This window comes from Aethalodelphis obliquidens, unplaced genomic scaffold (genome assembly GCF_003676395.1).
Source record: "Aethalodelphis obliquidens isolate GAN/ISIS:26980383/991018 unplaced genomic scaffold, ASM367639v1 scaffold55, whole genome shotgun sequence".
Lineage (NCBI taxonomy): Eukaryota > Metazoa > Chordata > Mammalia > Artiodactyla > Delphinidae > Aethalodelphis > Aethalodelphis obliquidens.
The window spans coordinates 7,277,664-7,294,617 of record NW_020837999.1 but is presented as its reverse complement, the minus strand read 5'-3'; the positions used below and the strand labels follow the sequence as shown (position 1 = coordinate 7,294,617).

General features: G+C 36.4%; 1 protein-coding gene across 1 annotated transcript in view; it reads right to left on the bottom strand.

Moving 5' to 3' along the window:
- The window catches only part of SLC9C2 (solute carrier family 9 member C2 (putative)), a 161,020-nt gene that overhangs the window by 49,822 nt on the left and 94,244 nt on the right, over nt 1-16,954 (bottom strand). Inside the window, exons 16-22 of the mRNA XM_027086295.1 lie at nt 13,589-13,755; nt 12,885-12,998; nt 8,628-8,725; nt 7,501-7,620; nt 4,107-4,305; nt 3,225-3,413; nt 247-396 (exon numbers count right to left, since the gene is read on the bottom strand). Of these exons, the coding sequence (XP_026942096.1) occupies nt 247-396; nt 3,225-3,413; nt 4,107-4,305; nt 7,501-7,620; nt 8,628-8,725; nt 12,885-12,998; nt 13,589-13,755 (1,037 nt within the window). The remainder of the gene's footprint in view (nt 1-246; nt 397-3,224; nt 3,414-4,106; nt 4,306-7,500; nt 7,621-8,627; nt 8,726-12,884; nt 12,999-13,588; nt 13,756-16,954) is intronic.

Here is a 16,954-nt window from a genome sequence, read left to right as displayed (position 1 = left end):
TGCACTCAGAAAATAAAAATGAATAGATTTTCTTCTCTGAAGATCATAAATGAGTTTGATAATCATAGCTGAAATTTAAAGAGCAGAGACTGTTCTCTGCAGCACCTCGTATCACATAATAAACAACTGAATCCCTTTCACTTGATATAATTTATCTGTTGGGTCAAATACATGCAGAAATGGTCTTAAAAGAAATCAAGGCACCTAAGTGATGTTTTCCCCAAATGACCAGTGCTTGTCTCTCACCTGATTTATGGATTTTCGGCTAGAAATTTGTTTTATTAAAAACTTGGTATCCTCTTGACTTTTGACATAGCCTTTTGTAATACTATACATCAAGCTGAGGCGCTTTTTGATCTGCACATCTACAATATTCATCAGCAGTGGTATTAGTACCTGGAATAACGGAGAGAAAAAAACTGAAAATTTAATGAGGAAAAGCACCCTCTAAGGCAGATGTTCTCAAAGTGTCATTTCTAACAAGCTTGTTAGAAACACAAATGCGACACCATTGCTGAAACACAAATTCTCAGGCCCCACTCCAGACCTGCTGAATCAGAAACTCTGGGGATGGGCCCCCATATCGGTGCTTTAACAAGTCCTCCAGGTGATTCTATGCACGCTCAAGTTTGAGAGCCACTCTAAAGAAATGAAAGCTCAATGAATAACTGTTCTGTAGCTTTAAGGGGAAATCCCTACCCTGGGCTTTCCCTCATTCTCCATATCACCAGTTTTCAGGGGACAAGAGAGGTCACCCCAATAACTTGGGTGATAGTAACCAACTGAATAAATCTCTCTACACCTCAGTTTCTCCACTTGTAAGATAAGGACCTTAGGGTATCTAAGATCCTCCTTAGCTCTAAATTTCTCAAATCAGAAGCTGAGGAAGGAGAGTGCAGTGACTGAGGAGAGTGGGATTTTTAAATATAAACCTCCCTGGGTTCAAATACCAGCTCTGCTACTCACCAGCTCTGTGACCTTGAGCAAGTTACTTAGTGACTCTAAGGACTCAGTGTCCTCATCTGTTCAATGAGGATAATAATACCTAAGTACCAGAATTCCAGTGGAGTGGCCCTCACGAGCAATGCAGTGAATCACAGAGACACATGCACATCAGAGCACAGGGAGGACGGTGAGGGGCCAGGTAACACAGGAGGAATATGTGACCAGGAAAAGGACATCACAGAGAAGGAGTCACAAGAGCAGAGAAGGGACAGATTTTTTTAAAACTGTTATTCTGGTTGTGAAACTTTGGGCAGAGGGAGAGATATTAAAGAGGTTTTTTATAAAGTTTCATTCCATGATGCACTGGCACCCCCTGGGCCAATCTGAAGTAAAGGTCTCCAATATTCTTCAAAGTTTTCCAATACAGATTTGTTTCTTTTGAAAGCCACACTCTGCTGAGACTGGCTATTAGGACACCTAACTTGATAGAGTGGTGACACCTACTTCACAGGGCTCTTAAAACAATTTAACTAGATAATGTAAGTAAAGTAGTCTGCACAGTTCCTTGAACATAGTAACTGTTCAGTAAACAAAAGCTAATCATGACTATATTTACTTAAATACACTCCACTGGGACTTGTCAGAGCATCTTAAACAGAAATAGCAACTAGTTCACACTTTAAATAGGGTTGACTTCCACAATAACACATCTTTAAATCTTTATTTCACTCAGAGAGACTTTTCACAAAGTATTCCTTCTAAAATAATTATTTTACATTCATCTGCATAAGATCCCTGTATAAAAACTGCTTATCTAAGGACACCTCTACCTTCCACATTAAGACTTAGCCTCATTCTACATATCCTCATTTCTAGAGGCGTTTGTATTATGGTGGGTTATACCTTATGTCGACACTTTGCTCTAAACTCAGCTCATAGGGAAAAAATCATAAATAAATTGTGCATACAACTCTGTAGAGTCATCCTTATGAACACTAAAGTTTGGTAACATTAATAAAGAATCAAGGAAGGAACAAAAAAAGGAAGTCAACAAGCACAAGTCTGGGCATTCAGACGATTTTGCCTTTAAGATCACTATAAAATTGCTTGGAGAACAGGGACTAGATGGAGGATTCTAATGTATAACTTTTGCCGTCAGGGTTTACAGCAATGTTTTTTCATATTAAGCCTCTATAACTTCAATACATACTAAAAGACTTATTTGATGTAATAAGAATTAAGCAACTCAAAAATATGGAGTGGCAAGTGAAATCATCTAGAGCACCCAAGTTAAAAGCTTATATAGGGCTTCCCTGGTGGCGCAGTGGTTGAGAGTCCGCCTGCCGATGCAGGGGACACGGGTTCGTGCCCCGGTCTGGGAAGATCCCACATGCCGCGGAGCGGCTGGGCCCGTGAGCCATGGCTGCTGAGCCTGCGCGTCCGGAGCCTGTGCTCCGCAACGGGAGAGGCCACAACAGTGACAGGCCCGCGTACTAAAAAAAAAAAAAAAAAAAAAAAAAAAAGCTTATATAACGCAACTGCATTGGAAAGAGAAAGGAGGCTTAAGAACGGAGACTGAAAATCTGAAGATCTACCTTCAGAATCAAAACCAGAGCCACGAAAAGAAGAAATGGTCATTGTTAAGGAGATTGAAGGCCACAGTAAAACTGAACTTCATAGGCAGTGGGCTATGTAAGTAGTGTGGGCTCTAGGGTAAATATTTTTATGCTTCTGCACAGTTAGGGCTTTATGAGCAAATTTTACTAAAACTTGGAGAACTTGTTTCTGGGTAATCCTGCTGCAGGGGCACCACTGTTTTCATTTATTCATTCAATACATAACTTATTAAGTACTAACTATATACTAGGTACCATTCTGGAGCCACAGGTTACATCAGTGACCAAAACAAAGATCCCTACCTTGTGGAAAGCACATATAACATACAGTAAAAAAGTGATAAGTGCTACGCAGAAAAATTAAAATTTAAACAAGTGTAGGGGGATCAGAGAGATGGGTGGAACACGCTGGGAGTATGGAGGGCAGGTTGCCATTTTACGTAGCGTAAAAGAAGGTCAGGGAAGACCTTCTCCATGAGAAGGTGAGATTTGAGCAATGACTTGAAGGGAGTGAGAGAGTGAACCATGCAGATACCTTTAAAGAGAGGGTTCCAGGAGAAAAGACAGCTCCCTCCCTCATTTCTTTCAAAATAGTGAGGTTTCTTAATTCATTTGACAAATAGTATAGGAAAAAAAAAAGTATTTTAAAATTTGAAGTTTTACCTTGATAAGAGGAATAAATCTAATTATTCTGAAATAACCTATTATTACTGTAAACTGAATAAGAACCAAGTGGTCTGGTCTCAATCTGACAAAGTATATACAAAATATATCAACGATTCCAATAAGCACGATACAAAATTCCAAAGTATTCCAATGTTGATGAAAATATCTGCTTTTCAAAATTGTTATCTGTTTAGAAAACATATAGAATGTACATCATTTCATAGCACTATACAATGATATGGGGAGGGGATTCTTTAAAATTAACAGTTAAATCCTCAACTACAAATGAGTTATATTCCAAAAGTTGGGTTTTAAGTCATTCATTTGAAATTCAAAAAAATCCTACATCAAAAATTATAATTTGATTCCAAATATACATAATCTATTATGAAGCTGTAATGCCAAAGAAAAGCAATGAAAAGTACTAAACAGATTCATTGCAATACTATTAATTATAATTAAAGTATGAAAATGTAATGCTGATAAATCATCTTTGAAGCATTTATCCTAAAAAGTAGTTCTCATCTTATGACAAGTAACTAGCAAACCATTTTGGTTTTATTCACTTATTTATTCTTTGCATCACTACAGGGAGTATTTGAGGGAAACAGCAAATGTCTAGATTTTCAATTCTTTTTTGCCTGATCTTTGAGATTCTCTCCACTTTTATACTTCTCTTATCTGATACCCAAGACTAACTGTTTTACTGATTTCATTATTAAACTCAGAAAATTCAAAAAGATTACGAAAATTCCAGGATCCTATCAACTGCTACAGCAAAAGGCTTCTAGTATCAATTATTTCCAAAAAATGACAAAAATAGATTCAAATTATCTAAACTGTTCTTTTTATAGGATACATTTCTATTTTAAACAGTACCTTCAATGCTGATTCTAACAGATATAAAAATACAAAATAGTAGTTTACTAATATCAGTGCTGACACATTTAATTCTCTTGCCATTGGCCATAGATGCATTATCATAGGATAAATGTACATTATCCGTATAATATGTCCTGCATATTCAAATTCTTCTGAAAATACAATGTGATATATAAAAATCAGAAATTTATTATTCCTGAAAAAAAAGAGATCAAATAAAATGTCAGATCACTTTAAAGGTGTAACAATTAAAATCTGAAGTTCATTTGTTTAAATAAATATTAACATTAATTTGAAGAAAGATACAAATAATATGAAACAATAGCTAAGCAAAAATCTAAACCATACTTTCTAGACATAAAAATCATAAGGGAAAAAGATAAAAATATGGCTCTTGGTAATCTAGATCAGGGCTGAGGAGCTTTTTTTTAAAGTTAATGTCTTATGCTTATTATTCACCCAGGTAGAAGAAACATTTTCATTAACCTCTGCCAAAACATTAGGTACTGTAAATACATATTCATTTGGGAGGGTGGCTTTTGGGGGTGTGTGTTTTTCTTCCAGTTTTCTTAAGATATAATTGACATGCAGCACTGTATAAATTTTAAGGTATACAACATAGTGGTTTGGCTTACATACATCACAAACTGATCATCACGGTAAGTGTAGTGAACATCCATTATCTCATAGAGATGCAACATTAAACAGAAAATTTCTCCTTGTGATGAGAACCCTTAGGACTTACTCCCTTAACAGCTTTCATATGTAACATGCAGCAGTGTTAACTATATTCATCATGGTGTAATACATTACCTCCCTAGTACTTATTTATCTGACAAATGGAAATTGTACCTGGTGACTGTTTTCATCCACTTCCCCCTCTCCCACCCCCCACCTCTGGTAACCACAAATCTGATCTTTTTTTTCTATGGATTTGTTGGTTTGTTTTTGAAGTATGATTGACCTAGAACACTATGTTAGGTCCTGTTACACAACACACTGATTCAATATTTCTAGACCTTTTAAAATGATAACCACAGTAAGTCTAGTTATGATATGTCACCATACAAAGATACTACATAGTTACTAACTATATTGCCCACACTGTACATTTCATAGTGGTTACTCATTTATTTTGCAACTGGAAGCTTGTACATTTTAATTTCCCTCACTATTTCTTTCCTCCCCCGACCCCTCCCTTCTGGACACTACCTGTTTGTTCTCTGTATCTATGACTCTGTTTCTCTTTTGTTAAGTTTATTCATTTGTTTTGTTTTTTTAGAACCCACATATAAGTGAAATCATACAGTAATTGACTTTCTCTGTCTGACTTACTTCATTTAGCATAATACCATCTAAGTCCATCCACATGGCAAATGGCAAGATTTCATTCTTTTCTAGGGCTGAGTAATATTCCATTATATATATGGAATATATACATACATATTGAACCATCCTTGCATCCTTGGGACAAATCCCACTTGATCATGGTGTATGATCCTTTCAATGTATTGCTGAATTTGGTTTGCTAATATTTTGTTGAGGATTTTTGCATCTATTGATATGCTCATCAGTGATATTGGCCTGTAATTTCCTTTTTTTGTGATATCTTTGCCTGGTTTTGGTATCAGGGTAATGCTGGCTTTATAGAATGATTTCAGAAGTGTTCCTTCCTCTGCAATTTTTTGGAATAATTTGATAAGGATATATGTGTTAACTCTTCTCTAAATGTTTGGTAGAATTCATCTGTGAAGCCATCTGGTCCTGGAATTTTGTTTGTTGGGAGTTTTTAAATTACTGATTCAATTTCAGTACTGGTAATTGGTCTGTTCATATTTTCTACTTCTTCCTGCTACAGTCTTGGGAGATTGTACCTTTCTAAGAATTTGTCCATTTCTTCTATCTTATTGGCATATAACTGTAGTACTCTCTTGTGATCCTTTGTATCTCAGTGATTTCAGCTGTAACTTCTTTTTCATCTGATTTTATTGATTTGGGCCCTCTCTTTTTCTTGGTGAGTTGGGCTGAAGGTTTATCAATTTTATTTATTTTTTCAAAGAACCAGCTCTTAGTTTCATTTATCTATTCTATTGTTTTTTAGTCTCTCTTTCACTTATTTCTGCTCTGATATTTATGATTTCTTCCTTTCTATTAACTAAGGGCTTTGTTTGTTCTTCTTTTTCTAGCTCCTTTAGGTGTAAGGTTGGATTGTCTGTTTGAGATTTGTCTGGAGAGCATTTTCTAAAATCAAGGCTAATCACACATAGGAACAATGCAAAAATTCATACATCAAAAGCAAGAAACAAATTAATTTTGAGAAAAACATCAACACTGCTTAAAATTAGGAACAGAATGAAATATTCTATTCAATATTACTATGACATTTAAAAAATTTTTTTCTATTCATCTAAAGTAGAAGCTGACAAAAAGAGGTTACTTGGATATATGTCAAGATCCTAGGGTTTTAAATTTTTATATTTTTCTGTAAACTTAATCAATGGAAGAAAGTAAAAAATTATCATAATTTGTTACGAAAAGCATGTTAACACCCACTTAAAATTTATTAGCATTAATGGTCCCAGTATTTTCTCATTTGACATCTTTTTTTTTTTTTGCAGTACGCGGGCCTCTCACTGTTGTGGCCTCTCCCATTGCGGAGCACAGGCTCCGGATGCGCAGGCTCAGCAGCCATGGCTGATGGGCCCAGCCGCTCCATGGCATGTGGGATCTTCCTGGACCAGGGCACAAACCCATGTCCCCTGCATCGGCAGGCTGACTCTCAACCACTGCACTGCCAGGGAAGCCCTGACATCTTTTGTTAGTAGAAAAACCTTGTCTTTCTGCTCTAAAAAGTATATAAGCTCACAACTTATATAACAAAACAAAGAGTCTACACAAGTTAAGAAAAATCTGTATCTTGCGTTATTTTGGACGTTGTTTATAATTATTATTAAGGCCATGCTGTGTTTTTCCTAATTATAGACATCAACAGAACTATCCCATGGCACAGATGAAATTAAGTTGAGAGCTAGATCTAGTCTTTGAGTTTGCTATTTCTCACCCCTGCTCATCCCAGAAGAATATGAAAGAAGTCCAACATGTAATGTGACCCTAAGACATGGTAATTCAAACTTGAAGAATCCAAATATGACCATCCTTTTCATCTTTTTTCTACCCACTCTCTAATAGAGGTGCCAATGAAATTGGTAAAACAGAATGGAGAAAGAGAAGCAAGAACTTTGTTCCTTCCGCACTCAATCAATAAGACTTGACTATAATATTAGTTGGGTTTTTTTTTTTTTTTTTAGGGAAGATCAAAGTAATCTATTCTGACAATGTAGAAAAGGTCCTATTTTCAAGTACATTGCTATTACAGGTTCACAGTACTTACCCATATAGAGAAAGAGGTGTCTTATCTTCATGATATTCCAAGAAAGTTAATATGTTTTTAAACTTCATAAGCCAACTTCTAGCTCTTACATAAGTTGAAACATCATAAATACTCATGAATCTAATAGAGAAAAATATACATATGTGTTATAATGAAAAGCAAGTGCTATACCTTTGGGTAATATAAAACAGAAAGTTATACTAAACATAAATGTAATATGGGTTTATTAAATATGCCTCTGTATCCATCCACCTACCCACCCATGGTCATAGAACAGAAACATTTTTAGTGGGAGACTCCTGCTGTCCATGTTCCTGGAACTATCTGTGACCTGAGGTAGAACATAATTAAAACTTCAGAATCCAACTCTTTGGGGTTTAGAATCAAGCTTCCTTTTGTCATGCCTTGACTAGCCCAAGATTCTCCAAGGCCCTGAAGTCTCTGTCCTTCCCAAACTTTATTTAGGAATTGATGCTACATCTCCCAGATATATTACCAGGCTGTTGAAATGTTAACTATCATCCAGACAGAATCTCCTATCACTGTTGCCCCACAGGTTTGTCTTAGACCATCCAATATCTAATGTTTCAGGACTGTAACCAGGTATCAATATATCTCTAAGATACTGAGCTTTTCCCATCATATTAATTATATCTATCAGTTCCATGGGTTGGATCAATTCCTCCAGATCCTATGATCCTATTCCACCCCAGAGAGCAGTTTAATGGCAGGCTCCAGGCCTCCTTACTTCCCCTATGCAGTAATTTAGTAAATATGATATAAAGACAAAATAATTATCACCATAATTAAAACTATATGGGTTCTTTTTCATGGCTCCCCTTGTCTCTCATATAATTGCTCTGTAGTCAAATCTTCCTCCAGAAACTCCCAATGTCATCAAAGTTATGAATTTTCAGGGAGAAAAGTATAAACAAGAAAAATAGGAAGTAAAATAGAAAAGTAAAGTAAAGTAAAATAGGAAGTAGATGGATGGATGGATGGATGGACGGACAGATAGATAAGATAAAAAGATTGATCAATCTGGACACTGAACTCTCAGTTTCTTCATTCTCTATCACATACCCATTCAATTTTGGAAATATCAGTTAAAGAAGTATTACACTTACTTTCCTTGGATGTGGCAATAGCTTTTGGTTGCACCAATTAATGTCCGGGCTGCCTCTACACTGAGGACTCCGTCATTACACTGTTTTTCAAAGCTACTCTAAACATACAATTTTAAATAAAAATTACAAAGGACGAAAACATTAATGTAATGTACTCTGCTTGACCTTTACATACCCCTCACTATTATTATTGAACCTAATATATGAAAATATACTATTCAAAAACTTCTAGAGCAAGAAATAAATTTCATTCAATTTAAATATTTACAGAATATTCCATTTTTGCAAAGTACTCTCTCAGGAAACTCAAAATCTATACAACTCAAAGAGTTTACTTCAGATGTTCAACATCACTAATTATTAGAGAAATGCAAATCTAAACCACAATGAAGTATCCCCTTGTACTGGTCAGAATGGCTATCATCAAAAAGGCTACAAGGGGCTTCCCTGGTGGCGCAGTGGTTGAGAGTCCGCCTGCCGATGCAGGGGACACGGGTTCCTGCCCCGGTCCGGGAAGATCCCACATGCCGCGGAGCGGCTGGGCCCGTGAGCCATGGCCGCTGAGCCTGCGTGTCTGGAGCCTGTGCTCCGCAACGGGAGAGGCCACAACAGTGAGAGGCCCGCGTACCGCAAAAAAAAAAAAAAAAAAAGGCTACAAATAATAAATGCTGGAGAGAGTGTGGAGAAAACAGAATCCTTGTACACTGTTGGTAGGAAATGTAAACTGGTGCATCCACTAGGGAGAACAGTATGAGGTTCCTTAAAAAACTAAAAATAGAGCTACCATATTATCTAACAATTCTACTTCTGGGTATATATCCAAAAAAACCCCAAAACTCTAATTCAAAAAGATACATGCACCTCAACATTCATAGCAGCACTATTTACAATAGCCAAGACATAGAAACAACCCAAGTGCCCATCAACAGATAACTGGCTTAAGAAGATGTGGCATATATATATATATATATATATATATATGAATATTACTCAGCCATAAAAAAGAATGAAATATGCCATTTGCAGCAACATGGATGGACCTAGAGATTACCATACTAAGTGAAGTAAGTCAGACAAAGACAAATATTATATCACTTATATATGGAATCTAAAAAATAATACAAATGAGTCTATACACAAAATGGAAACAGACTCACAGACATAGAAAACAAACTTATGGTTACCAAAAAGGAAAGGTGGGGAGGACAAATTAGGGATATGGGATTAACAGATACAAACTACTATACATAAAATATACACAATAAGGATTTACTGTATAGCAAAGGGAATTATAGTTAACATCTTATAATAACCTACAATGGAATATAATCTGAAAAAAACCAAACTGAATCACTATGCTGTATGCCTGAAACTAACACAATATTGTAAATCAAATATATTTCAATTTTTTTAGAAAAGATAACATGCAGTGGGTCGTTACATGGGATTGTTCGTTTAAAAAGTAAATGTGGGGGCTTCCCTGGTGGTGCAGTGGTTGAGAGTCCGCCTGCTGATGCAGGGGACACGGGTTCATGCCCTGGTCCAGGAAGATCCCACATGCCGCGGAGCGGCTGGGCCCGTGAGCCATGGCCGCTGAGCCTGCGCGTCCGGAGCCTGTGCTCCGCAATGGGAGAGGCCACAACAGTGAGAGGCCCGTGTACCGCAAAAAAAAAAAAAAAAAAGTAAATGTGGTAGGTCATTAGAACAATGGTCCCAATGTAGCATGCCTTTCCCATGCCTCTTTGTAACTAACACTGCTGCTCCTTCCTTCAAAGGTGGGGTCTTCACTCATTGAATCTGGGCTAGCTTTGTGATTTACTTTAACTAATAGAACGGGGGTAAAAGTGATGTTATTCAATTTCCAGAGCCTAGGAGATACAGAGGGCTTGCAGCTTGTCCTCTCACCCTGTTGGAACCCAAAGACCACCATGTAGTAAAGAAGCCCAGTTCACTCTACTGGAAGATAGGAAGCCATGTGGAGGAGAACCAAAGTGCCTTTAGTCTACCCTCTCAAGCAGACTAAAGGCTTTCTCAGACTCATATTGTCTGACATGTGGCCTGTATGAAAAGGAATTGCAGAGTAGAGTGGACTACAATGCGACTCATTGAAAACACATGAGTTTTTAAGGAAACTGTATCAGATTGGACTAAAAAGGACAGTACGAGTTCTAAATAAATAGGAATTTCCATTTCTACTGGCAGAAATCAGTCTGAGAAGGTTACTCAGCCACAAACATGGATTATTTCCTATGAAAATGTAGAGAATGGGGAGAACTGGGACATATGCCCATCTGGATTTCAGAATTGCCAAGGACCAGTGATTAATCAGTGCTTCCTGTTCTTCACCTTCTTGAACAGAGGTGTCTGTTGATCACCACTGAATGTTGTGGGTGGAGGTGGGGTAGACAGATAACTTCTCTTTTTAGTCCACAGGTCTCTGGATCAAGAGGAATCATACTTAAGGAGATACAACCAAGAAGCCTCAGCAGACCTAGACTAAATGCACATCATGAGATACTGGACTTTGAATCTGATACCATAATAGGATGAAGGCTTGCCAGGGTTCGGGGCGGGCGTGCAGTGTCTTAGAAAAAGATGAGTGTGTTTTGCTTCGTAGGAGGGGTAAAAATATTTGTGGCCAGTGAGTGGAACATTTAAATATGGTCACAAATTCTTTGCATCTCTTACCATCGCGAGGTTGAATCTACTGTCCCAAGCCTCAAATTAAAGTGGCTTCGTTCCCAAGTCTGGTAGTAGGGTACTGACTCTTGGCTGTATGCCTCAGGTTACTTCTATGTGGCCTCTCATTCTTCAGAGGCTAGGCCAGCTTCCTCACATGACAATCTCAGGGTGGTATTCAAAGTGGAAGAAGGGGGAAATTGCAAATCTCCTCAAGGCCTAGGCTCCAATACATGCCCAAAGTCCTTTTGCTACATTGTACTGGTCAAAACAAATCACAAGAACGCCCAAATTTAATGGTGGAGAGGGATATAGACACCACCTCTTAATAGGAGGTCTTACAAGGAATTTGTGACCATACTTTACCTCTCTGGGTAAGAGCCTTTCAAATTCTGAGAACATTTTAAATTAAGTACAGAAATGTTTTTAAAATGAAAATATAGTGTTAATATTTTTGTATTAAGAAGAAATATGTTCTTCAACAGAAAAAATAAAAGGAGGAATTTATAGATTAAAAGAGACAAAGTACATATTCATTCATTGCAATACGTGATTTTACTGAAATGCAATTTAAAAATATAAACTGTGAAAATACACATTGATCACATTTATGAGATAATTGGAAATTTGATCATCGACCCAATATTTGATGTTATTAAGGAATTATTAATTTTTAGGTGCAATATTAGTATTTTACTATGTTTTTAAAAAGACCAAATTTTAAAATTTTAAAAAGACTAAATTTTAAAAATTTAGAGATACATACTGAAATATTTACAGATGAAATGATATAATATCTGGGATTTGTTTCTAAATAATATGGAAGATGGAGGAGTGAATGAGGGTGCAGATAGGGCACAGTTGGTCATGTGTGGATGGTTTTTAAGGCTGAGTGATGGGTACTTGGGAGTTCATTACATTATTTTATCTACCTTTGTATATTTTAGAAATTCTTCATAATAATAAGTTCTAAAATGAAAGTAAAAAAGAAGGATTCTGAGCATAACGAGTATTTTATATACTTGTAAAATTGAATAAAATTTGTACTATTAGAATAAAACCCCAATTTTAAATGTGCAATTTGATAAGTTGATTTAAACTTGATTTTACCTAGTAATCTTCCTACGTTTATAACATTTAAATATTAAATTGTAAATATTTTAAGAGAATTTTGCTTCATCAGATTTATTTTAACTCATTAGATTTACAAGAGTTAAATAAGCACTTGAGAGAATATTGTATAAGAGGAACTCAAATATGTTAAATTTATAAAAACAGTTTCAAATATTTGAAGAATTTTAATTAAGTACATAAATGGCACCAAACATTATTCAAAGACTCCCCAAAAGTGAACTGATAAAATTAGCTAGACTTAGAAATAGAATAACATTTGTGACTTGAATTTAAATCCTAAGAGATTTCTTTTATTTTTTAACTTTCATAAATCAAACATAAATTTTAACAACCAATCAAAAGATGAAAATATATCTTCTAGTCACCTGAAAACCATACGTAAGAATTAAAAGCATTGCAAGAATAATAAATAAATAAAAAGCAGATTATGTGAAGGGTACCAACCATTTGTATTATAGCTACATGCAATCTGGCCTCTTCTATTAAAACTTCATCTGTTGGGGACTCCTCCTTCACTTTTTTATCACATGAAACATGAGGAAACTGAACAGTATCAGACTAAGTTTAAAAACACACAGAGATAAAGTTACAAATAAGTAAAAATGATTAGGAGCTGTCAAATACTTCGCTCAACCAAGATTCCAATAACTCAAATCAGAATCGCTAAAATGAAGGGGTGTATAAGTGAAAAACGTTCTCCATATTAGAAATGTTGCTTTCAATTGTGGCGAAGTAACTATTCACTTGGGGAGATTTAGAAGCCAAATTCTTCCCCAAGCTAGTTGTATGCTTGACTGCTCTCTGGAGCAGCCTATGTTTTCTGCTTTTGATAGTACTTATACAGGGAGAGATCTCTCACTTCCTCAACCAGTTGGAAACATCACCCTGGCAGAAGCCATTCATAGTTACTCAATCAGCCAGTTTGTAAAAACACCAGTTCTCCTGTATTTGGCAAATAAGGCTAGATCACCAACACCTTCTCTTTAGAGACAGAATTCAAACTATTTTGCCAATATAGCAAAGCTAGTAAATGTATCTCCCTTCAGTATCCTGACATACAACTAGCAGAATCAAGTTTTTTATAATAAACTAAAGAAAAAGGCAGGCCAGAAAGGGAAAGGACTATTTTTTGCCAGGTATCAACTCACAGGAATGATGTATTCAATCTTTGTTTTTTCTTCTACTAAGGTCCAGTTAACATTTGTCAAAATTTTTTCTGTTTTAAATAAAGTTATTCTGTTCTGTATTATCTTCTGGATGTGCTTAATGGCATTTTGCATGGCCATTTGTCTTGGAAGGGAGATGGCACACAAACCTGTGACAAAGAAAAGGAAGGGCCTTAATAAAAAGATTGCACAGGGAAGAGAAATGTTGCATAATGTAGTGAAATCTTGGCATCACTTGCATAGCCAAACCAGAGTACTTAGAGCAAGGACAACTATTTGTCCAAAATTTTCCAGAAAATTACCCAACAATCCATTTCCTTTTGGCTGTACAGCTCAACTTTTTCTGACTCAAGTGCTAAAGAATGTCTTCTTAGTTTCTTTTTGTTCCCTATAGCTAGATACATGACTCACTATTTAAAGGCATCCAATCAGTATTTCTCCAAGTATTGAAAGCTACCTGTGTCTACAGGTAAAGGAGCTGCCTATTAAATTATGCAAATTCCTGAGCTTTACGCCATGTCTGGAGAATCAGAGTGGCCTGGGAATTTGCATTTTAACAACTTCTCCAACTGATTCTTATACATAATAAAATTTAATGGCCACTGCAATAGAGATCCCTCAAATTTAACATCTCTATTTCCTGGCCAGCAAATCTACATGTCCAAAACTTGTAGCAGTTTGTATCATCTTGAAGTATCAATTTGAAGTTTTAGATATGAGGCTTGCTTACCAAAAAGAAGAATTTAATTAGTGAGTGAGCTTAGTCTACTCATTCAGAATTCCATCTCAATAAAACTGTTCTCAGTAAACAACAAGGTTCTACTGTATAGCACAGGGAAATATATTCAATATCCTGTGATAAACCATAATGGAATAGAAGATAAAAAAAGAATGTATACATATGTATAACTGAATCACTGCTGTACAGCAGAAACTAACAAAACATTGTAAATCAACTACACGTCAATTAAATAGATAAATAAATAAATAATAAAACTGTTCTCTCTGCATAATTGCATATGAGATGTCTCATAAAGAGTTTTAAATGTTTCTAAATGTTTCAGTTTAACTTTATTGCATTCTCTACAGGACACTGTGGTGGCTGTATTTCAAATTTTCAGGGATTCAAAAAGGTTTGTAACCATATCCCTCTCAGTTCTCTATGGTCCAGAGCAAAGATGCATCTGACTGCCATGCTAAAGAGTTAGAACGTGTCAGCTTTGGATTTAAAATTTCCATGGCTGAGAGCACACAAGGAGAAAGTTTATTCATTTGCCTAATTACATCCCACCCATTAGGATGGAGCAACGGCCACTTTCCGGTTGCTCTGGGGAAACATGGGTATAAGTGGACCACTCGATGGCACCAGTATATTTGAACAAACTCCTGTGTTTAAGATGATCCTGGAAGAATATGAGGATAGATCTCTCTCTCTCTCTTTTTTTTTTTAAATATTATTGAAGTAGAGTTCATTTCCAATGTTGTGTTTAATTCCTGCAGTACACCAAAGTGACTCAGTGAGATATATATATATCTAATATATATATCTATATATAGATATATAGATATGTGTGTATATATAGATATGTGTGTGTATATATATATATGTGTGTATATATATATATTCTTCATATTCTTTTCCATTATGGTTTATCACAGGATACTGAATATAGTTCCCTGTGTATACAGTAGGACCTTGTTGTTTATCCATCCTATATGTAATGGATTGCATCTGCTAATCCCAAACTCCCAGTCCTCTCCCCTACTCCCTTCCCCCTTGGCAACCACAGGTCTGTTCTCTATATCTGTCAATCTGTTTTTGTTTTGTAGATATGTTCATTTGTGTCATATTTTAGATTCCACATATAAGTGATAGCATATGGAATTTGTCTTTCTCCTTCTGACTTACTTCGCTTAGTATGATAATCTCTAGGTCCAGAGGATGAGTCTCTTAAAAGCATTAGACCAGACAGAAGAAGTTGGTCTGAAACTCTTCCTGATAAAACTCAATTTTGTCAATTACCTGTTAACTTGCGAGTGTTTCTAGAAAGGATGAGCATTGATTCTGAGGATAAAGTACTTGCCATACATGTTTGTTTCACAATGAAAATTCTGAGGTTCAGTTAATACAATAAAAAAAATTGTATGGGAAGAAAAGGAGAAGAAAAAAATATTTCCATGATAGTAAAACCTCTTGCTCTTGTCTTTGTGATTATCAGAGTAAGAGCAATCTCAAGAAAGCAAGCATGGGAGAAAACTAGATGTTATATCATAAGCAAAGAGAGCAGAGTGGGTCTGGATCCCTGAAAGTCAAAGAAAACTGGTGGGAAGGGAGGTGTGAGCAAACCTTCACGGACCGAGTTAACTTTACTCATGCTCTAGGGTAGGCTTTTGCTGATCCAAGCTCTACTTTCCACTGCAAACAAGAGCAAACACATAACGTGGGGAGAAGGAGAGCTGCCAAAAATCTGCCCCATTTACTAGTCCTATTTGCATATTGGGGCCATGGACTTTGAGGTAAGCTACCACAGGAAGTTCTGCAATAGTGTAGATGGGGCACCGTTTCAGGAGTGGGCAGAACTGTGAAAAGACACAAGCAGAGGGGCTAAATTCACCAGGCTACTTCCCTGTTTATAAGAACTCTCCTTCAACATTACCCTTCCTTGACCTCTCACCAGTTCCACGCTTTCCAAGAAACCTTCTGATTACTAATTTGATTTATCAAGGAGATTGGTATTTAGAGGTGAATACCCTGAATAATGATCACAATTATTTCTGACATAGAAAGAAATCACCCTCATTATAAATTAATAACTTGATTTTCTGCTGCATCTGTATTCTCCCGTGAGTGCAATATATGTAAATTTCCAGCCTTTTGATTAAGTCTAGATACCCTGACAAAATCAGGTCTCTGCACCAGCAAAGCTGAGGACCAGGCCACAGGACACTGGGGGATACTAAGGCCCTACTCTAAAACTTTGTGTAATCCCACCCTGCCCTTTCTCTCCCCCTTGACTCCACTGCCACTGATTATCTTACCCTGATTTCTCTACTGATCATCGGTCTATTTGTGATTTTATTATATTTAGTTATTTTATTAACAACAGCTTCAATTTTTTTCTAGAAATAGGCAACTGTGGCAGAGCCTGCTGACTGCTCCCAATATTCATTCTTCCCTTCTTCCTTTAACAATAGAATCTCTGAGTTTTGGCTAAGCACATGGCCAGTCAGTTAAGATAATATTCCCCAGCTTCCTTTGCCCACGTGTGCCCATGTGACTAAGTTCTGGCCAATGGACTGTGAGTGGTAATGATATGTACAACTTCTGGATTGTGCCTTTAAAAGGAA